This window comes from Zonotrichia leucophrys, chromosome 11 (assembly GCF_028769735.1).
Source record: "Zonotrichia leucophrys gambelii isolate GWCS_2022_RI chromosome 11, RI_Zleu_2.0, whole genome shotgun sequence".
NCBI lineage: Eukaryota > Metazoa > Chordata > Aves > Passeriformes > Passerellidae > Zonotrichia > Zonotrichia leucophrys.
Window position 1 is genome coordinate 6,651,093 of NC_088181.1, and position 21,403 is coordinate 6,672,495.

The 21,403-nt window shown below is 49.5% G+C and overlaps 2 protein-coding genes across 3 annotated transcripts; one reads left to right on the plus strand and one right to left on the minus strand.

Annotated features, from left to right (window-relative positions):
- Positions 1-1,701: 1,701 nt before the first annotated feature.
- On the minus strand, positions 1,702-6,137 carry LOC135453018 (uncharacterized). Its single transcript, XM_064723609.1, has 6 exons — positions 5,922-6,137; positions 4,294-4,686; positions 3,847-3,900; positions 3,351-3,446; positions 2,837-2,883; positions 1,702-2,545 (listed from the first exon to the last, which is right to left on the minus strand). The coding sequence occupies exons 1-6, from the start codon at positions 5,980-5,982 to the stop codon at positions 2,357-2,359; spliced, it is 840 nt and encodes a 279-aa protein (XP_064579679.1). The 5' UTR covers positions 5,983-6,137; the 3' UTR covers positions 1,702-2,356.
- Positions 6,138-8,581: 2,444 nt separating this feature from the next.
- Positions 8,582-20,911, plus strand: GFOD2 (Gfo/Idh/MocA-like oxidoreductase domain containing 2). Of its 2 annotated transcripts, XM_064723464.1 has the most exons (4): positions 8,602-8,697; positions 9,113-9,262; positions 13,649-13,996; positions 18,636-20,911. In XM_064723464.1, exons 3-4 carry the CDS (start codon positions 13,738-13,740, stop codon positions 19,532-19,534), a joined length of 1,158 nt encoding a protein of 385 aa, XP_064579534.1. In that variant the 5' UTR covers positions 8,602-8,697; positions 9,113-9,262; positions 13,649-13,737; the 3' UTR covers positions 19,535-20,911. The 2 variants fall into 2 exon arrangements, with proteins under 2 accessions (XP_064579532.1, XP_064579534.1); XM_064723462.1 differs by lacking the exon at positions 9,113-9,262 and having other exon boundaries at positions 8,582-8,697.
- The last annotated feature ends 492 nt before the right edge of the window (positions 20,912-21,403 follow it).

The window sequence follows — 21,403 nt, forward strand, 5'->3', positions numbered from 1 at the left end:
AGAGCACAGCTTTCCCAGACCCCTCTTTCACTCCTCCCCAGTCACTGCTTCTGTCATCAGTGAGAACAGCTCCCAGGAGACAGGATTTGTGTGATAAACCACCCATCCAACCACCTTGTAGCTAGTGATGATCCAAGAGGGAAATGGGTAAAAGTTCTGCACACTTACAGCCTTTGGGGGTTATATTGCCTTTTCTCAGTCTCACAGGTAGCAGAAGATCAGATCTCTCTATGAGGTCCCTGATAAAGGCAGCCCTTACCCTCAACTCCACTTTCCTCTTGCCCAAGCTGGGAGAAGCAGCACTTTTGTTTCTCTGCAAGAGTCAGCCGTCCTTTTCATGGCCAGCAAGGACACACTGTGTGCTCCTGGCATGAAAACCCATTGTGGATGTTCCATCCACCTGCCTTGGGTGCACACAGGGACAAGGAGCCCTCTCCATATGGAGGAGCTTGGGACAAGGAGAGCAGTGTGTTTATTATTGTTTTACCTTCACACAGTTCCTCAACTGCTTGTGATAGCACCTTTCTGAGAAGGGAAATTTGGAGGTTCAGCTCTGCTTCACCTTTTTAAAAATAGCCAGTGGGCAAAGACTGCCCCCACCCTTCCTGCCTGCACTGGAGAGGTTGCCTCAGCAGTTCCTCCAGCAGCCCTGGCTGCCTTTGCCTGCCCTGGCTGCCTTTCCCAGCCTCTTGGTCACTGCTCTTACTGCTCCAAGGCTATTTCATGGCTCCTTGCCTGGTTCCCTGTTAAAAATGCTATCCCAGATCTGCTTCCCCACTAACCTTGGGTATAAAGGAGGATGCAAATGCAGCACTATCAATGTCCCAGCTTCCTCCATTTCATTGATCAATAACTCTTTCCTGGTGAAGCCATGAGCCATGTTTTTCTCTCCACTTCTTTTTAAGGCAGTTAAGCAAATGCAGAGCCTCTGGCAGCCCTTGTTAGTCTTAATTTGATTTGCACCTCAGCTTTCCAATTTTGCCTCTTTGCAATTTAGCAAGCATGTCATTCTGCTCATGTCCTTTGTGGTTTTCCTCGTGGCCTTGTGTTTTGATCAGTGGGATTCTGAAGAACTCTGCAGCTATATTTGCCTCCTCTGAAACTTCCCCTCCCTTCCCTGAGCAAATAGTAAGTGGCTACCAAGGTTGCTAGTACAAGTCCCAGGTGTCTGGCTCAGCTCTTCTTGAATTCAGGAGCAGTCTGTCCCTCTTAGTTGAAGGTTTTTTAAAACCCTTTTCTCCCTAAAATAACAATATAATTTCATGGTACAGACACAAGAGAAGGGCTGTGCTGGTCCAGCCCAAGGGCCACCCAGCCTGGCTGTAGAGAATCATGGGATCCTTTTAGGTCAGAAAAAAGATGTTTGAGTGCAACTGTTAACCCCATCATTGCCAAGCTTGTGCGGGTGTTCATGGCACTGGGCATTGAATGGAACCTGGTCATGCAGGTGCTGATGATGCCATGCCTGGCAGAGAAGCTGGTGAGGTGGGTTGTTTAATGGTTGGGTATCTGCCCAAGTTGGATCATATGCTCTGAGAATAACCCAGAAGATCTGGACCATCTTTTTGGGATAGTGTCTGAACCTCAGCATTGTTGTGGGTGTAACACTAAATCACTAGAGCTGTGTGCTGGTTTCAAAAGTTAACTCCACTCAAGCTGCTCCTCTTCCAACAGCAGAGGAAACACCAGGTGAGACCACATGTAGGAATGATAATTTTATTGAAAAACTCACAACAAATACAACATTATTAATAAAAGGGCACAAAAGAGAGTGCTCTACCCATGAGAAGGGTATTCACCACAGCAAAAACACCCAGCTACTCCCAGTACAAAGCAGATCCATGTGAATCACTGCAGCAGCACCTCTGTGAAGCAAGCAATGCTTTTCCATCCTTGCCCCTTGTGCTTCAAGTGAGTGAATGAAACAAAGGTCAGCCCACATCACAGCAGGTGCCTGCTGCAGAGAAAATCCAGAATATTGATCCAGGACTTCTCTGGATGGCCAGCATGTGCCACCCAGCACGTCCAGGACCAAGCTCTTCCTGAACACCATGCTGGCCACACAGTGTACAGTGACATTCCTGAGCATGGAACAAGCAGCAAGAGGAGCCTGTCAGCAACTGGAGACAGTGAAAATAATTGCTGAAGCTTGGCAGTGCTTGGAGCTGCAGAAGGCAAGGGGAAAATGGGCTCAAGAGCCCTGTCCTCACAGGGCTTCTTCCAGGGGAACATAAAGCAGGGTTCTGCAGCCACTCAGGGGTAATGTGTGATCCCCAAGACTGCACTGCTGTGTGACCTAACAGCTAGTTTTGAGGAGGAAGACCCCAACAGGTGGACAATAAGCTGCTCACCTCCCTCACTTGCCCTCTTCCTTGGGGGAGACATCCACCTCTGTGCAGGCAGCACTGCCATCCCCACCATTCTGCTTCTGTTGCAATGGCTTGATCTCAGTGTAAATGACATTGGAGGAGGCAGATCCTGTCCCCTTCTTTTCAAATTTCAGGTTGGCATAGGTCAGATCCTCAGTTCCTGTCACCAGGGCTGCCTGCAGGGAGACAGCAATGAGTAGAGCCTTGGCTTTTCTTTCTGTGTCTCCCCTGCTAATACATTTCCACTGGCACAACTCTTTGTGCTGCCCAGGCATTACCAGATTGCTCAGAAGTGCCACCTACTCAAACACCGATAAGCCCTTATTTAATAGGAATTAATAAGTGTTTAGCACCATGTTTTCAGAAAGCAAAGCTGGTTTTACCATGAAACCCTTTAAGTGGATATTCAACAATGCTTTTTTTGACAGGGAGGAGGAAGCAATGCATGGAAAGCTCCCCCAGCTTACCGTACTGACTTGATTCTCCTCTGTCACATCCTCGTTTATGAGCTCTCCTGAAAAAGGAAACCTTGTTTAAATAGTAGTTAAAACAGTGACAATGATCATTATTTTAAATTAAGAAAATAATGAATGAATGAAGCAAACATCTGCATTGGTCCTGCTGTTGTTGTGGGAGAGGATGAGGCACTGCAGCTCTGTGGTTCTGAAGATGGTCAAAGGGCTGCAGGGGTTGGCAAGGGCTTAAAAGCCCTTGGAGGGGCTGGAGAAGAGCTCTGAGATGGGCACTTCTGGATAAGCAAGACCTGTTTCAATCACACAACAGGCTGTGCCATAGCCAGACTCCCAGCAGCAACTGGCCAGAAGGAAAGGAGGGGGTGAATCTTCTCACCACACTGGGACAGCTGCTTCAGGACTTGTGAAGGGAACACAGAGTGAGCAAGAGCAGTAGGGTGTCAAAGATGGACAAAGATCTCCCAAGCATGACTTTGTCCAGACCAGCAGCTGAGGAAGAAATGCCAACCTGTTCTGTTCCTTATGCGCCGGCACAGCAGGAAGCCAATTATGGGCATGTAAAGGAGCGTCCCAGCCGCGAAGCCAAGGAGGATGCACAGGAGTCCTGCACACACAACACCACAGAGGCACTTGTGAGCCACCATCCATCCATCCATCCATCCATCCCCCTTGCAGGGACACTGCTGCCATTGCCTCCTTCATGGCATGGCACAGTTTCTTCCCAGACTTGGCCTTCCAGACCCTGAACCCTCTACAGCTTCAGGGCGCTGACAATACCCAGTGTGGAGTGGTCTCCAAACTCACCCAGGGGGTAGTTGGAGCATCAGAGCTCCTTCCCAGCATCACAGCCTCTGATCCACTGGTGCCTACCCCAGTCTGGCACTGGCTCCCACCCACTCATGGGAAAACATCTGGCTCTTTTCTCCCTTATTGCTCCTCCCTCTTTTTCCCTGAGGACTCCTCCTGCCCTCCACTCTTGCAGCCAGGGGACTGTGGGGACACACCTTTCCAGATGTTCTTGACTGTGACATCAGTCTGAGATCCTGCACAGCCAGAGCCTGAAAGGCAGAAACACAAGTGAGAGACTGTCCAGAGGCAGAGAACCCTGCACCCTGCTCTGCTTTGGAGCAGAAGCCTTGAGCCCACAGTCCTGGCTGTCCCTCTCCTGCCAGCACAGCTCCAGCCATGTCAGGATTTGGCTGATGTGCTGCAGCTGGAGAATCTGGCAGGTCCTAGAAAGGAACCAATGGCCCAGCAGCTCCATGGTCTGTCCCCCCATCCCATGGTGGGATGAATCTGCCAAAAGCTGCTGGGCTGGGCTGGGCTGGCTCCTCCAGTTCTTAGGATGCTTTCAGGGGAAACAACACATGGAAGAACCAGAGGAGGGCTGGAGGGAACATCCCTCTCTGCCCACTCATCACCCCCATGGAAACAGCCCCACTGCCACTTACTGAGATTAGCTGCTTGCGTGCTGTTTCCAGCATCTGTCAAGTTTGGTCTTGTGATGAAGACCCTGCACTCACAGATTCCTGTGCAGACTGTACACAGCCTTGAGCAGGTGAAATTCATACAGTTTCCAGCCAGAAACACAGTGTTGGTTTGATTTCCAGCATCTCTTGAGTTTGGTGTTGTGATGACAACCCCAGACACATAGATTCCTGTGTGGGCTGTACACAGGTTTGAGCTGGTGAAATTCATACATTTTTCTCCCAGAGACTCAGTGCTGGTTTGATTCTCCCCTTCCAGACATTCAGGATTGTGCCACTTCACCTGCACTGTGAGATTCTCCAAATCAATCTTGAGCGGCACAGTGGTGACTGGCTTTGCCATCTGACTGGCTGTTCCTGGAGGGAACAAAACCAAAAGTGAGAGCTGAAATATAAATGATCTTACAGGGTCACATCCCACGTGTCACTCATGAAAGACACAGTCAAGTGACCATCCCTTTCTGCAGCAGCTGATGATCTTTTCCAAATCTGGCTGGTAAGGATTCTAAGCATTCTAACCATGCTAAGCACTCAACACTGAAATGTTGCATGTTGACTTGTGCCACTGGATGCTGTGCAGTGCACAAACTCCTCTGTGCCTCAGGAAGGATTGAAAATGTGAGGATGAGGGGGAAGGCACCTCCTCCACCAGTGACACAGGCACCCAAGCAGGAAGTGCCTCAGGCTCCACCATTTCATGGGGCATGAGGTGGGACTGGGGGATTGGCAGTGGGGAATGGTCAGCCCTGGAGAAGCAAAGAAAATACAGAAAACAGATTCCCTGCAGCCTCTCTGGCTTCATCCCACCCCACACTGCTCACTCTGGAGAATTTCAGAATCACTGAGCTGAAGTCACTTCACACTCTCAGCTGAGTCCTCCCTCTGTCACCTCTCTTCAGTCCTTTCTTTCCACTCCAAGGGCTGTTGGTGGACTTCTGTCCTTCAGCACCCTTGCTCAGTTCAGAACATCTGCTCTTGGACGTGTTCTCTGTGTTCCCCACCCTGCATGGGTACGTTCCTGCATTTTCTTTGTTCACACTGGCAAAGACGAGCTGGGCCAGATAACTTTCCTTCTCCACACCCCCTCCATTCTGCTGTTCTCCATCATTTCAGGTGGCATTAAACCATTTCACCTCCCTGGCAGTGCTGCTCAAACCTGCCTGGGGCAGACACTGCAAGATGAAACCTAAACCCTACCAACATTTCAACTGTGGCTGAAATCTGGTGAGCAAGTCCTGCTGGAAAAAACAGCCCTACAGGAGAGCTGGTTTTGTCTTAAGGAATATCCACATCTGCCCTGTGAATCTGACCCCACTCTGCAGTTATCAGGCTGATAAGAATTTCTGTTTCCTTCCCCCCAGCTGTTTTCTCTCCCTGCTGCTGAAGGCAAAGCCCCTGGAGATCACAGCCTGTGCAAGCACAGCTGCAAGGGGGACCCCTTTGCAAGGCACATGGCAAGGGGCTGCTGCAGAAGAGGGGCTGAATGATGCAAGAGGGGAGGTGAAAGCAGCAGCAGGCACTTTCCACACCTTCTGCAGGCATAAGCAAAGAGGGAAGAGTTCAGAGCAGAGGCAAGGGCACTGGGGACTCACCAAGTGGCAGCCAGGTGAGGAGCAGCAGGGGCAGGAAGGTGTTGGCCAGCCAGGGCTCCATGCTCCCCAAGAGGCTCAAGGTGTGCTGGGTGCGTGGTGGGACCAGCCTGGAGCCTCCGTCTCTCCCTGCAGTGCGGGGTCACTGCTCAGCCAAGGGCAGCTGAAGCCTTGCTGGGACCTCACCCCTGCACCACTGGGCCAGGGAGTTTCCTCTGTGCTCACAAGCTTCCCCTCTCTTCCCCTTCTCTTGCCTCAGCCCAGTTCTTATCTCCTCTGTTCACTGATTCCTCCTCTGGTTTCACCCTGACCACACGCTCTGGGCCCTGAGACCCGAGTAATGCCCCTGGAGCTGCTGAGGGCCATTCCCCACTGCTGGGGCCAGCCCAGCTCCCTGCCCGTTCCCCAGCTTCCTGCAGCACCACCTGCCCAGGCCACCCCAGCCTGGTCTGTTTTACCCCAGGGAATGGAGTGCTGACATGGGGGTTGATGTCCACATCCATGTGGTGATGGGGTGTGCTCCTGCTGAGCCCAGGTGGGGACACACACACACACACCTTGCCACCCCCACACACACCCTGTCACCCCCACACACACCCTGCCAAGCCCCACACACACCCTGCCAAGCCCCACACACACACCCTGCCAGCCCCCACACACACCCTGCCAGCCCCACACACACCCTGCCAGCCCCACACACACACCTGCCAGCCCCCACACACACCCTGCCAAGCCCCACACACACCCTGCCAGCCCCCACACACACCCTGCCACCCACCCCCACACACACCCTGTCACCCCCACACACACCCTGCCAGCCCCACACACACCCTGCCACCCCCACACACACCCTGCCAGCCCCACACACACACCCTGCCAGCCCCACACACACCCTGCCAGCCCCCACACACCCTGCCAGCCCCACACACACCCTGCCAGCCCCACACACACACCCTGTCACCCCCACACACACCCTGCCAGCCCCACACACACACCCTGCCAGCCCCAGGGACCTGTGGTTTGACACAGGGATGGGCTTGATCAGAGCACTCTGCCTGTGGGATGTACGTGGCCCTGCAGAGCCCTGCCCCAGCTATGGCTATGAGGAGCCAGATGCCAGCTCCAGTCACTTCATTGCCACTGCCATGTATTTTTGTGCCACCTCTGGCATGAGGGACATGAGCATCCACCAGACCAGACACAGCTCGTGTCACCCTTGCCACCAAAGGGACAAGGGCAGCAGTCATCAGGTGCAGGGCCCTCTGTCCTCCCAGCCTCTGTGGGTGCAATCTCTGCTGCTCCCCACTGCCTGCCACCACTCCTCCTTTTTATAACCAGAGCAAAACCTCCTCCCATCTGCCATTTCCTCCCCTTTCGTTTCTATCAGCATCCACAGGAACCACCCTCCACACCACGCTGGGCACACAGAGCCCAGCCCCATGTGTCTCCAGAAGAAAGGCTGTTCACTGGAGCTCTGCTCCACCAGCCTGTGGAACTTCCTGGCTGAAGCTGAGGTCTCATCTGTAAACCAACCCACATGAGGAAACAGCAACACCAGCATGATAATTGCTGATAAGATGGTACAAGATCCACAAGAATGACAAGTAAGAGGTTCTGTATCCCTCCTGCTCTGCCCTCTGAACCTCTGCATCTCTTCCCATGCTCTTTCTGATGTTCAGTTCCTCTCTGCATTTGAATCTTTATCTTCTCTCATTTCACAACTGCATAACGATGTGTACATGTTTGCTTCCTTCCTTTTCATTTCTATTCTGGTTCTCACGTTTCCTGGCACTGATGAAGCCAAGACCTTCTCCAGCAGGACTTGCCTTCCCCCTGTCCCCAGCTGTGGTGCTGGTGGAACTAAAGGTTAATGTCAATGTCTTGCTTTCTGCTGACTCCACAGAGGTGCTCTCCTACACCCCTTCCAGCCCCACAGCCACATTCCATGGAGCTCTCTGCCAAGGAGATAAGAGAGGAGGAAATGACAATGGTGCTGTTAATAACATGGTGCCCGTGTCAGCAGCAGCTACACCGGGCACTACACAATGTCCACAGCAACAGGAGGCTGCGGAGTTCCTCAGGAGCTCCCCACGCCCTTGAAGGGCACGAGGGACATACAGAAGGTGCCACCAAGGTTTTCCTCTCCCAGCTGCTGGGAGCCGGTGAGCAGCCGTGCCAGGCTGGGGAGGATGAGGAGCGCTGTGAGAAGCGCTGTTTTCAGTCGGCCCGTGGTGGCCGCCAAAAGCGATCCAGCCCTCGGCCCGAACCTCACAGCACTGTGGGGCTGACGGGGTATCATCGAGGCCCTGAGCCCTCACGGAGCTGGGCACGGAAGAGCCACCGTCGGAGCAGCTGGTGCCACCGAGCAGGAGGCGCTGCAGACACCGGCGGTGTCCCGGGCTCCCGGAGGCACAGCACCGTCGGGAGGCAGCAGCCGCCCCTCAGAGCAGCTGAGCCCAGCCCTAGAGCCCAGAGCGCCTCACCACAGCCTATCGCGCTGCTCTCCCATTGGCTGTTGTCTCTGTCCGTCACTATAAGTCCCGCCTTCCCGCCAATCTCCGGCCACAGGATTGGCCGTCCCTTATGCAGAGCCTGAAGCCCTCCAAGGACGCCGCCATGTTGGGGCCGCTGCCCGGCGGAGGGGCGGTGCGGAGCGGGGCTGTCGCGCATGCGCGGGCCGGGCAGGGCCGCCGCCCCGGGAGCGCGCGGCCGCCTCGGGAGCGCGCCCGGCCCGAGGATGCGCCAGGCGGGACAACCCCGGTGGCCCGGCCGGGCACAGGTGAGGGCGGCTCGGACCCCTCGAGCGCCCCGGGCTCGTCCGCTGTCCCGGAGCCGCTGGGCGGCGAGGGGGGCGCGCTCCTGCCAGAGGGCGCGGGGCCGGGAGCGGCCGGGGAGGGGCCGGGGGTACCAAGTCCGTGTGGGCCGGTGAGGTGAGGGGGGCCCGTCCCGCCCAGACCCCTGACGGGGGAGGCCTGGTGAGGTGAGGCGAGGTGAGCCCTGCCCCGTTCCAGAGGTGAGGCGAGGTCAGGTGAGCTCTGTCCCGTCCAGCCTCGTGCGGAGCCGCACACGGGGAGCAGCTGCCCGAGCCCCGGTGCCCCGGGCACACAGAGCGAGCACCGCGGGCCGTGCCAGCGGCTCCCGGGGCTGCCATGGCCGTGCCGCCAGCTCTGCATCAGGGCCGGTTTGGTTCCCAGGGTGTTCCCGCTGCTGCTGTCCCCGCACGGTCCTCGCTGCCACCTTCGGCCTCGGGCGGCACCTGTGGGAAGAGCCGTGCCTGGAGCGGGGCCTTGGCTGCCGTGCTGCGGAGCAGGAAGGACAGAGTGCTGTGCCGGGCTTGTCTCCAGGTGTGCTGGGAGCTCCTTCGGGCTGTGCCCTCCTGGGTTATCGCACAGCCCGCTGGCACTGAATCAAAAGCACGTTTAGTAAAGAAAGCACGTCAGTTTTGACATGGACATGTGAACCATTCCATGCACAGCCTCAAGTGTATTCGTGCCAGAGGGCAGAGGTGTTTGCTGGTGTGCTCCTCCATCACGTGCCTCATCTCTCCTGGAACCCAAATTCCTTTAAGTTGGATAAGTTGGAGACATGTGAAAAGCTTTCTCTTTATGCAGAGTCAGTGCTACCCTGGCCAGCACTTTTCTGAACATGGGCTGTTATTTTCACTACCTTTGGCCATCTGTAATGGCTCACAACAGTTTCTGATCCCTGTGGTCTTTGACTATACTATCTAATTTTTGAGACTTCTGCCTTTGGAACTCTCAGACTGCTTCAACATGGAATTGAATGGGATGCTGTAGGAACCATCAGGTTTTTCATTGCACTGGGTCACAAACTTGTTGTTGCTATGTGTACCAAAAGAGTCAAAAAACTCCTTTCTATGACCAGGATGGGACTTCAAACTCACTGTGAAATTCAGCAAAAATGAAGGTGGTTTGTGGCCACAAAAAAAAAAAAAAAAAAAGAAAAAGAAAAAAAAAGAATGTCAGAGTTCTTAAGTGCTTCTGTTGGAAAATTTAAGTCAGAATGATGTTGCAGGATTGATTATTTAATCTCTGTTGAAAAGAGGTTGATTTTTATCTCCTGACGTGCAAGATACCTGGTGTAGTCTGGTTTCAGTTGCCCATAAAAGCTCTGCCTTTTGTGTTTTCTGGGGGAGGGTTCTCATAGGAGTGTTCATTCCAGTGTTTGACTGCTGGAGAGGTTGATGCACTAGGATTTTAATTTTTATAACTAATTTGCTGAGGCTTGTGTGAAGGTTTGAGGCTTGGTGAGTTCTAAAGTAAATATGTAGAAATTGTGCCTAATTCTAAGCTGGTGTTGGTAGCAGTTTCAGGCATTTCTTTCTCAGAGCTGTTCCCATGCTCTGCCAAAAGCAGTTTTCTCTAGTTTTCAGTTCAGTGCTAGATGTGACTTCTGTGCATTCAGTGAGCCTCAGTGGATGGACAAGAGTCCCTGTAAATGACAAATGTCTGCACTGTCTCATGGCAAGGGCATTTCACAACTTAGAAAAGTCTGCTGCAAGGAACCACCTCCTTCAGCTTGTTTTGTTCCAGCCCTCTCTGAGCTCCATTTGATCTGCTCCTGTATGGTGAAGGACAGGGAAAATTTCAGTTTTCTCCGTCCTAAACCACTCTTTACTTTATTACTTGTGACATCTCTTCCATACTGAGGAATCTTTCCTTGCTTAGATCTTCCTTTTCAGGAGATTTTGGTGCTTTTGATCACCTCTGCAGCCCTGGCAGTTCTGCTCCCCCTGCTTAGAGAAGTACCAGATGTGCACACAGAGCTCCAGACGATGGTGCTCTGGGGACTTGTGTGGCAGCTCAGTGCTGTTCTCCTGACATCCCTGTTCCTTCTCCCCAAACTGCTCATTACAGCTGCCTCTCCTCAGCACTGGCCTTTTTCTGACATGGAGGGTTTAGGCTGTTTGCTCAGGGTGGCCTGGGCTGGAATCCCTCTGCTGCCAGCCTGGAGTGTGTCTGCAGTGTGTGTGTGTGTGTGTGTAAGGCTGCAGTACCCTCGGGTACCCCTTCCTGAAAGCTCTCCCAGCTCAGCTCTGCTGGTGCTCTGGGATTTCCCTGTGTAAGGATTGGCTTTTTGCTGCCCTTCAGCACCCACATCCACCCTGTTGTGCCTGCCCTGCCAAACCAGCCCTGCTGAACGTCTGCTGGGGGAAGAGGAGGCTGCAGGTGGCTCTCAGGGGAGGGAGGAGAAGCTTGTCCTGTGCTCAGGGCTGCTCTGCAGAGCCTGCTGGCTGCAGTGTTTGGGGTCTCCAGCCCTGTGGGCCCTGGACCATGCAGGCTGTGTCTCCATTCCCAGAGAGCCCTGCTGGAAGTCACTGCTGAGGCTGGGCTGGCCACTTGTTGCTTTGTGGTGGTGCTGGTGACCTGAAGATCTTGCAGCATCAGGAACTGGTGCATGCTGCTCATCACTAGATTTTGTAGATTTTTACCAATAACTCCTAGTGATACCAATGTAGAAGCATGCTATCTTTTGGGATAAGTGAGTTTAAGATTCATTCCACCTGACTGAGATTATTTTTAAGAGGCAGTTAGATAGAAAACAGGGAAGAGTAACATTTAAACTGAGTGCTTGTTACAGAAATCAGCTTATCTGAGTAGCAGGAGCCTCCTGTAGCACATACTGTGGAGCAATGAATTCAGCCTTTTCTAAACTGTTGTAGTGTTGTGTGAGTTAGACACATCTGTGTGATCTGTGCAAGCAGGGACACACTCACCTGGTCTGTGTTCCCCCTCACTTTGTGTCCCTTCAAACAAAGATGTTCTTGCTGCTGTAAGAATTTTTAATTCTTCCAGACCATAAACTGCTAAACAGATTTGTGGGGACAGTAGTTATGCCTGCTGTCCATCCAGTTGCAAGGGTTTGTTTTTTGTGTGATTTATATAAAGCAAGCCTGGCTAGAAGCCATCCTCCTTGCCAGTATCCCAGGGTCCCACCCTTTTATGTAGTAAATATTTTCAAGATACTTTTGATCTTTGTCACTGCCTTGTTTGAGTGTTCTGCTAAATGTTGGATAAAAAGGAGTTTATGCCAATGAACGTTGTTCATCTTTATAAAGAGTGACAGTGACAGTATCACTGCAAATGCTGCATCACACAGAATAAGGAAAAACATACTGAATTAATTAAGTAAATATTTCATAAGCTGTTTTATAGCATCTATAAACATTTGTGCATTTTGCAAGATAAATATTCTCAAGCATTTCTGTTTTCTAGTTTAGTGTCTGTACTACAGAAATACCTGGGATTTCAGTCAGGGTTCAGTTTTATGGCACAATTTGGGCAGTGCAGGCACCCCCAGACTGGTTAGAAGCTGATTGCAAACAAAGCCCTTGCACTGGGAGCAGTTCCACTGCTGTGCTGCTGCTGCCCAATGCTCTGTCAGGGTTTGCTCCATGTGTTGTAACTAATGTGAGTGTCTTGGGATGGGGAGATGAGTAGCACTTTTCCTGAAGCAGGTCATGATTCTTGCTGCTTTTAGGTGTCTTTTCCAGAGGTGTTGATCTGGTGCTGGTATCAGTTCTCTTTTAAAATATGGTCTTTGCTTTTTCATCATAAGCCTCTAATGAAAACTGAATTTGTCATGTTTTTCTCTCAAAAATTAAAAAAAAATCAAAGAAGGTCAAGTGGGTGTAGTAGATGAGACTTCAGAAAGGCACAGAACAAAAGCTGTGTTTTGTGGGTTCCTGTGGTGTCAGAGATTGAGGAGATTTCTGCCATCTCTCCTTGCAGCTGGTGCTGAGGGCAGTTTGGCCAGGTGTGCACAGCAGCTGGGCTAAGGCAGACTGGCAGGTAGGGATTGAAGGGATTGATTTACCAGGAAATATTTGGAAGAACAACAGGAGTGTGACTTGACCAATAATTTGTGTATAGGGAGTGCAATAATTCCGTGCCACCCTGCATTCCTGGAGGTTAAGTGGCATTGGCAGGATGAGATATTTTTAACTGTCCTGAGTGAAGCTTTTAACTTCCCACAGTGGACACAGAGGAGTGCCCTTCTCCTTTCTGCAAGCACATTTCTGTGTATTTAAATACTGGCATTCTCTCTCCTTGTAGCTTCTCCTCCCCAGGCAAAACAAGCTCACTGAATCCAGGCTTTCCCCACAGGACATATTTTATAAATCTTCTCCAGACTGACTTATCTATTTGCCATAAAATTGTTAAGGTCCAAGTAGTTGTTTTCAGTTTGTGTATTTAATTTGGAAGAAAGATTTATGTGTCCCAAAGCATGTCTATTATTTCCAGCAATTTCAATTGGTCTAATAAAAGATATTACCTCATCTCACAAACCTTTATCTCATTCAGGGGCTTACATCATCACAAATAGAGCAGCACTGCTTTTACTGCTGGTGTGACAGACTCCATGTCCTGTCCTCTTGGTGCTTCCTGTCACTCCCAGTTTGTGCCTCTGTGTCTGGTTTATCCTGCACTCTTGGGTGTGTTTCTGTCCCCATGTGCTGAGTTTTGAAGGTGAGGAGATAACTCTGTCAAGCTGCCTTCTTATCATTCTTCTGCAATAGGTTTGTTATGTTTGTCCCTTAATACTCTGTCTCTATAGATTGCACCTTTTGGGAGTTTTGGTTTTTGTCATTAGGATGTTTGAGAATGTTGAAAGCCATACAAAGGACAGAAGGAGGTATTCAGGGTGGGTGTGTTTGATCCCACAATGTGCCTTTTCCTGATAATCACTTGTAACTTTTCCCATTTTAGGAGCTGTGGATGGAACCCCAAGCTGAGGAGCCAAACCTTTTACTGAAGGCCTGTGTGTAGACCCTGATGCTTGAATGAATGAATGAAGAATGAAAATGCTCCCTGGAGTGGGTGTGTTTGGAACTGGTAGTGCTGCCCGGGTCCTGGTGCCCCTGCTGAGGGCAGAAGGCTTCTCCATTGAAGCTCTCTGGGGCAAGACTGAGGAGGAGGCCAAGCAGCTGGCAGAGGAAATGAACATCTCCTTCTACACGAGCCGCACCGACGACGTCCTGCTGCACCAGGACGTGGATTTGGTCTGCATCAACATCCCTCCACCCCTGACTCGGCAGATTGCTGTCAAGGCTCTAGGTACCTGTTTATCCTTGGAGTTGCACCAATCTATCTGTACCAATCCATCTATAGCTTGTGGGCAGGTTGAGATTGGAAACCGTTACCCCAGCACAGTTCTGGTTGCACCAACAGGCAAATGCAGTGCTAAAAATTTTGTGTGGCATTCGTGAGAAGCTTTACCTGGTTTTTTTTTTTTTGTAAAAATACTGTTAATAATTGCTTATAGATCTGCTTGAACCAATAAATAAATACTAAAATACTAAAATACTAAAATACCAAAATACTTCGCTTGGGTCAGACTGAAGTTATGGTAGGGAATTTGTAATAAAAATCAGCTGTATCAGAGACAATAATGAGAGGGTAAGTGGCTTTATGCCCATTAAAAAAACCCAGAGCAACAAAAAAAAAAACAAACAAAAAACCCCAAACCAAATTAATTCATTTTAAATTTTCCCATGTTCTGTACTAGGAAATTGAGATTTGCCTGGAAAGGGAAGGTTGTTCAGCTCTGCTTTATGCTTTCTCCACAAGTAAAATCAAACTTGGAAGTTGAAAGCCTTTGAAATAATATTTGTGGGCACTCAGTAGAATATTGTGATTTAGGAGCTCAGAGATGCTGGTTTAGCTGTGACTCTGGCCACTCCCTGGAGCACTCTTGGCACATCCATGTCCATAGCAGGCTGATGTGGTCCCAGGTGGAGGAATCCTGCCTGACTCAGGAGGGCAGATGCTGGGGACAGCAGGAGGAATCCAGCTAGATGAGAAATAAGGGATGACACCCCAGACTGGTTGGGCAGGGAGATGGGAGCCAGCTGCCCAGGCAGCCTGACATTTCTAATTGCCCAGTGTGGGACTTTGTAGTGTTAATGTCCTCTCCTGCAGTGCAGCGTGGGTGTCAGTTTGCCTGCAATTCTGTAAATAACAAGGGTGATATTTTTACTGTGTTTACAGGAGATACACGAGTTAATTTTAGGACAGGTAATCTCAGACCATGTGAGCCAGGGTGGTTTGTTGTGCCTCTTTTCTCTACAGTAATTTCTTTTGCAAGTAAACAAGTTCCTGGACAAACATTTGCAATGGCACTTAGATATGCAGAGAGAGATTTCAGGCTTTTTTTTTCCCTTTTCTTTTTTGTACTGTTAGATTTGTTTGTTTACCTTGTTAGAGTACTGTCCTTTGAATTTTAGGGTGTTTTGATTTTTAAATATTTGAACTGCAAGTTAGAATTTATCTCTTCAAATACACTAAAAGCTCTTTAAAGCACTTGTTAGGTAATATGCATTTCACTAGGTCTTGTGGCTCTTGATGATCAAATGGTCTAAAAAGGAGAAAATTCACCATTCTCTGATGGATTATTAACTAAAAAGGGATTGGGATTTCTTAATTGAAGGCTGGGAACCCATAGGATGACATTATCCAGAGGAGGAAAGGGAGGTAAAGCTGGTGCAGAAATACAGAGGTTGGATGTTTGCTTGAATGTGAGTTTAGGAAGTGGAAGGCTGAAAAAGCCAGGGAGATGCATGGAGGAAGCAGGAGAGGGTAACAACCCCTTCCTGTGTCCTGAGATGTTCTGGTCTGTAAATTGATGCAGAGCTCTCAGGCCAGTGTGGTGCTGACCTTGCCTTTCAGCTCTCCAGGTTCATTGCAGTGCCATTTGCTGCCCAGTGTATCCTGACTTATTTAAAGCCAGTCTTGGGTGGTTTCCTGTGCCTGAATGTTCTGAAGGAACACAGAACCAGGGGAGGGCCAAAGATGGCAGCAACATATTTTTTGGAAGTTGAGATTAATACAGTGATGATTATAATCAGAGAATTATTTGCTGTGAATTGTTTATAACAGATTGGTGTTTACTTGCCAAGAGACTGGGCTTTAGGAAATGTCAGAAGTGGTGCAGTAATAATGGTCTTGTGTGTTGTGTTTTGTTGGGCTTGGTTTGTTTGTTTTAAAGTGGTGACACTTTTATCATTAATTTTTTACCTTTTTCTACTTTTTTTAAAAAAACTGTGCTTCCATTTGGTAAAGAGGAAAAAAGACCCCAGTTTTTGTAGGTGGTGCAGTTTCCTTGCCTAAGTTTCTTGCTGACAGGCATCCATGAACAAGCCTGGGGACAAAGCAGTGACACTGGTTTGAGTTCATGAACCAGACAGCACAGATCAAAGCCCAGGGGATAGTTCATATTCAAATCAGTGTAATCTTATGGTTTATCTCCACAGCAGGCAAAGCAAGAAGCTCTCTTTAAATTTGTGCTTCTTTTGATCTCAGAGGAACTAAATCAATTTCACCTAATGTCAGTGTTGTGGTTCATGTCCCACAGTTAAATGCACCCATCCATGCTCTCATGTCTCCTGGCTGGTGAGGGCCTCAACTGAAAATTTTGCAGCTGTGGTTTAGGAAAACAATATGGTACAAAGTTCAGGTTATTCATTACCAAAACAATAGTAACAGTCCCAGGGATGTAAGCTGCACTGCCTTGAAAAACAAAAGGCATGGCCATTACCTTGGTCAGGGACCTTGTAGCCATCTCTGACCTGGCCCCTGTCCTTGCTTCATGGCCATGTCTGTGAGCCTGGGGACAGCTGGAGGGATGTCCCACTGAAGGCAACAGCAGGATTATCCCAGAGCTGTTCTGTGTTCCCAGGATCACCCTGGCAGTGCACAGTGGGCTGTGCTGAGCTGTCACTGTGCTGCCATCCCAAAAAAAGGCAGCAGCCACTTTGAGCTCCTCAGGTGGCTCAGCCTGGGCTGCCACAACAGGCACAGCACTGAGCGAGGGTGAGGCTGCTCAGCAGAGCAGGGACAGCCCGGGGTGACAGGGCTGTCCCCAGGCTGTCCCCAGGCTCTGCTGGCTCTGCCCTCAGTCCCTGCTGCAGGGAGCCAGGGCTGGGCAGCACCAGCACAGCACTGGCTGCAGAGCTGTTCCACAGAGCCAGAGTCACTTTGGTGTTCTGCAAGCTTTGGGTTTTCTGCAAGCTTTGAGGTGCAGATCTGCTCGGGACACTGTGAGCATCCCTTTGCTTTCCCTGGTGGTGCTTTGCTGTAACCTGCCTGCAGACAAGCACCATTTAAACAATAGATAAACTGGACTGAAGCAGCTCTAGATGCTTGTCCAGGTGCTTCAGCTAGCCCTGAAAATACTGAACTGAGGGTTGTGCCTTGCCTGGCAGCAGGACTGAGGACAGGGGAGTCAGAAATGGTCCCTGAAATGGGAGTTACCAATGCACAGCCATGGTGTCCACTGGGAGCTTGACCTGACTCTGGTCATTAAAGCTGCTACGGACTCGAATCAGTACAGGGGATTTCTCACTTGTATCTTCCCATTTTCTGACTGGGTTTCACTTGTGTCTCTTAGAAGCAGAGGTTGTGACTCTCCTGTCGCTGTCCCCTGGCTGAGCAGTGTCGCGGTGTGCGCTGGCCCCTGGCCCAGGGTTCCTGGAGGGCTGGCTGGGTGCAGCCGGGAGGGGGAGCACGGAGAGCAGGAGCCGCGGTGGGGATGTGCCAGAGAGCGACCGAAGTGGCTGCGCCGAGCAGGGAGCACAGCCTGCTCCTGGCTGAGGAGGAGCTTTCAGACAGCTGCCCAGGCCCTGTGCTCTGATTCCTGCAATTCTTGGGCAGGAACTGAGGTGTGCCATGACTGACCTTCAGGTCTGGCACCCCCAGTTTGTGTCTGTAAAAACCATGTTAGGAATAACATGGTTATTACACTGAAAAATGTGTAGATAAGTATTTGATCAGAACAGATGTAAAACAGGAAAAAAACACTAAAAGTAAAGCCCTGCCATGAGAAGGGGGATACCAGAAAAGCTCCAAATGTAAGAACTGGTTAAAACTTGTGCTCTCATACTCTTTTGTATTAATTTCTGCTTTCCAGTTAGAGGAAGAAAGGGGATTATTGACTGCCCCATTGATTTAGGCTGAGCTCAGTGTAAAGTGCATCAGGAGCAATAACAGTGCAGTGGGTCAGCTTGGGGGTGCAGCTCCTGTCTGTGTAACTCAGTCACTTTTGTCTGATTGTACAAACAGGCTGTATGTACCGGCCAAAATTATTTGCTTTCTAATTAGAAAGGGTTGTTTTAAAACAGTCCACCTAACAAAACATTAATTCTTGTGTTCTGTACACAGAATCTGTATGTATGTTGTTTACATATATACATTTTTATATATAAGTAAATTGCATGTCCCATTTATATTAATTAATGATAATAATAAGAAAAAGTTGTAGAGGGATAGTGAAATACAAAATGAAAATCAAATCTCCCCTTTCCCCACCTCTTCCCTCTAGGGTACATGGCCTTTTTTTTTTTCTCTTCTGGCTATACAAGTATTAAAATAATTTTTTAAATATAGCACTTATGTTGTGTCTTGTTTAGATGCCATGTGATGCCATTTGGACACTTATCTTTCATGATGTAAAAATCCTGTCTTTATTTGGAGCCTCCCTCTGTGAGAGTTTGTCAGCTCTGCACTGGAGCATCTTGGAAACAGCATTGAGTCTTGCTAGACTTGGCATTCCTACTTTAGTTCCCAGATCTTTACCTTGGAAATTTTAGCAGGAAAGCCCAACTCTTAAAACCACCACTTCTTGACAACCTTTGGGGCATCTGAGCACGTTTTGCTCAAGTGTGCTAAATATTGTATTTTTTTTTCATTTGTGCTGCAGGAATAGGGAAGAACGTGCTGTGTGAGAAAGCTGCTACCTCTGTGGATGCCTTCAGGATGGTGACAGCTGCCAGGTACTACCCCAAGCTGATGAGCATCGTTGGCAACGTGCTGCGGTTCCTGCCCGCCTTCGTGAAGATGAAGCAGCTGATAGAGGAGCACTACGTGGGCAACGTCATCGTCTGCGACGCGCGGGTCTACGGGGGCAGCCTGCTCAGCCCCCAGTACAACTGGATCTGTGACGAGCTCATGGGAGGGGGCGGCCTGCACACCATGGGCACCTACATCATCGACCTGCTGAGCCACCTGACCAGCAGGAGGGCTGAGAAGGTGCACGGGTTGCTCAAGACGTTTGTGAAGCAGAACACGGCCATCAGCGGCATCCGCCACGTCACCAGCGACGACTTCTGCGTTTTCCAGATGCTCATGAGCGACGGCGTCTGCTGCACTGTGACTCTCAACTTCAACATGCCCGGCTCCTTCAGCCACGAGGTCATGGTCGTGGGCTCTGCCGGCCGCCTCATAGCGCGGGGCACAGACCTGTACGGGCAGAAGAACTCTGCTCTCCAGGAGGAGCTGCTCTTCACAGACTCCCTGCCTGTCAACAAGGGCCTTCTGGAGAAGGGCTTCAAGGACATCCCTCTGCTCTACCTGAAAGGAATGGTGTACATGGTGCAAGCCCTGAGGCAGTCTTTCCAAGAGCAGGAAGACCGTCGGACGTGGGATCATAAACCTGTGGCTATGGCAGCCTCTTTTGAGGATGGCCTGTACATGCAGAGTGTGGTAGAGGCCATCAAGAAATCCAGTAGGTCAGGTGAGTGGGAGACTGTGGAGGTGATGACTGAGGAACCAGATGCCAACCAAAACCTCTGTGAGGCGCTTCAAAGAAATAACTTATGAACATTCCTACCTTGGAAAATACTACTTCTGGCTGTAATGTAAAAAAACACGGTTTTTAAGATATGTAGATTCTTATTTAATAGCCTGAGTTTCTTGTTTTTTTTTTAAACATGTAAAATATGTTCTCATAGGAACAGTTCTGGTTTAAATTGTTTGAAGAGTTTTAAATGTTTCTGTTTTTTGCAAACATTTAATTTTTGTCTTGGAGACTGGTAGGAAAACTTGAATTGCCCTTTGCACTTGCAGTAGCTTAAGTGAATTGTGGGATCTCTGCCATTGCGTGGCTTGGAAATGAGACACAACCCCTGTTGCACAGGTTGCTGATTTAACCATGAGAGCACATAGAGCAAGATCAGGGAGTATCTGTTGTTCAGATGCCTTTTTCCTGTCTCTTGGAGACTGATTTATGTTTTAATCCTCAGTTTGTAAAATTTTAGAAAAGAGTTCAGTGATGTAACAAGTCTCTGAACTCCTATAGGACAAAAAGTAGAAGGAATGGATTAAAGTTAGCAACATACAGATCAGCCTTTTGGCTTCCTGTATGTGGTGAATGTCTTTCAAATTCATTCAAACTGATGTTTTATTTAAATGATACTATAATTCTTTGTTGTTGGTGTCTTGGCAGGAAAATATTCAGGAAGTCTGTGATGCATTTGAGCTATTCTTCCATATCTGTAGACATTATTCCTTCTACTCAAGAGGCTGCCTGCATCCAGCAGCTGTTTTTCCATAAGCTCAGTGCTTATGTCAGTTGTGTTTACTGCCTGGCAGCACCAGTGCCGTGCCTGTGGGGCCACGTTCTCATTGCTGTGACTGTTACTAAATAAATGCCTCCCTGGGTCATGGGACTGCCACAGTGTCCTGGTAACAAAGTTGTACAGCATGAACCTTTCAGGGCCCTGAAAGTGGAAGGAAGGAGGTATTTCCTACCTCTTGCAGCTCTCTTCATGTGCTGGCTGGGTAACTGTCACACTACACACATGCTGATAGTTGAGAGAACAGGGACTGAACTGCCATGGGTAAAAGTGCTCTGGATCTCAAACACTGGCTGTTAACCCTCTGGGCCAGAACATCTACCCTCCCTCCTGCAGCTGGTGTCCAGTGGAGAGATTTGTTGGCAGATGATGGGTGGAAGTTCATTCCTTTTGAGAAATGTTTCTCTCTGAGGCAGGTATGTGGAAAGGATAGTCTAATTTTACTACATTTGTTTTGTGTACTTGAAAGCTTTTTTTTTTAAACGTATTTCCCACTAAATTGTAACCCTGTGTATTTATGTATATTAACATGCACGCTGCTGTTCCATAAGCTGGACCTTCCTGAAAAGTATCATGTTTTCTACAGAAAATAAAAAGTTGTGTTTGTTGAGGGAATTATCTATGCAGCTGTGTGCTTGTGTTTGATTTGGTCAAGCTAAAACCGTCTTAATAAAAGTGAACAGGAGACTCAGAGCTGGGACTCAGCATCTGGTGAGTCCTTCCCCACTTATTGTAGAAGTTGCCAGAAGACCCCAAGTAAGAAGCAATATCCCTGCAGTATTGATGGGACCACTTTCTTTGCTTGGTGTGTAAATTAGGTATTTACCTTTGGATATTTACTTTCCAGACTGACAGAAACAAGTCTACTGCTGTGCTGTTTTAAAACATGGCTGCTCTTGTGCTCTGCACATTTTCATCTCTACTGTGAGCTGTGTGAAGGAAGTGCATGGTTAGATTGGATATTAGGACAAGGTTCCTTACCCACAAGGTGGTTGGGCACTGGAATTGTCTCCCCAGGGAAGTGGTCATTGCCCACACTTGCCAGAGTTCAGGAAGAGTTTGGGCAACGCTCTGGGAGACACAGGGTGGGATTCTTGGGGCTGTCCTGTGCAGG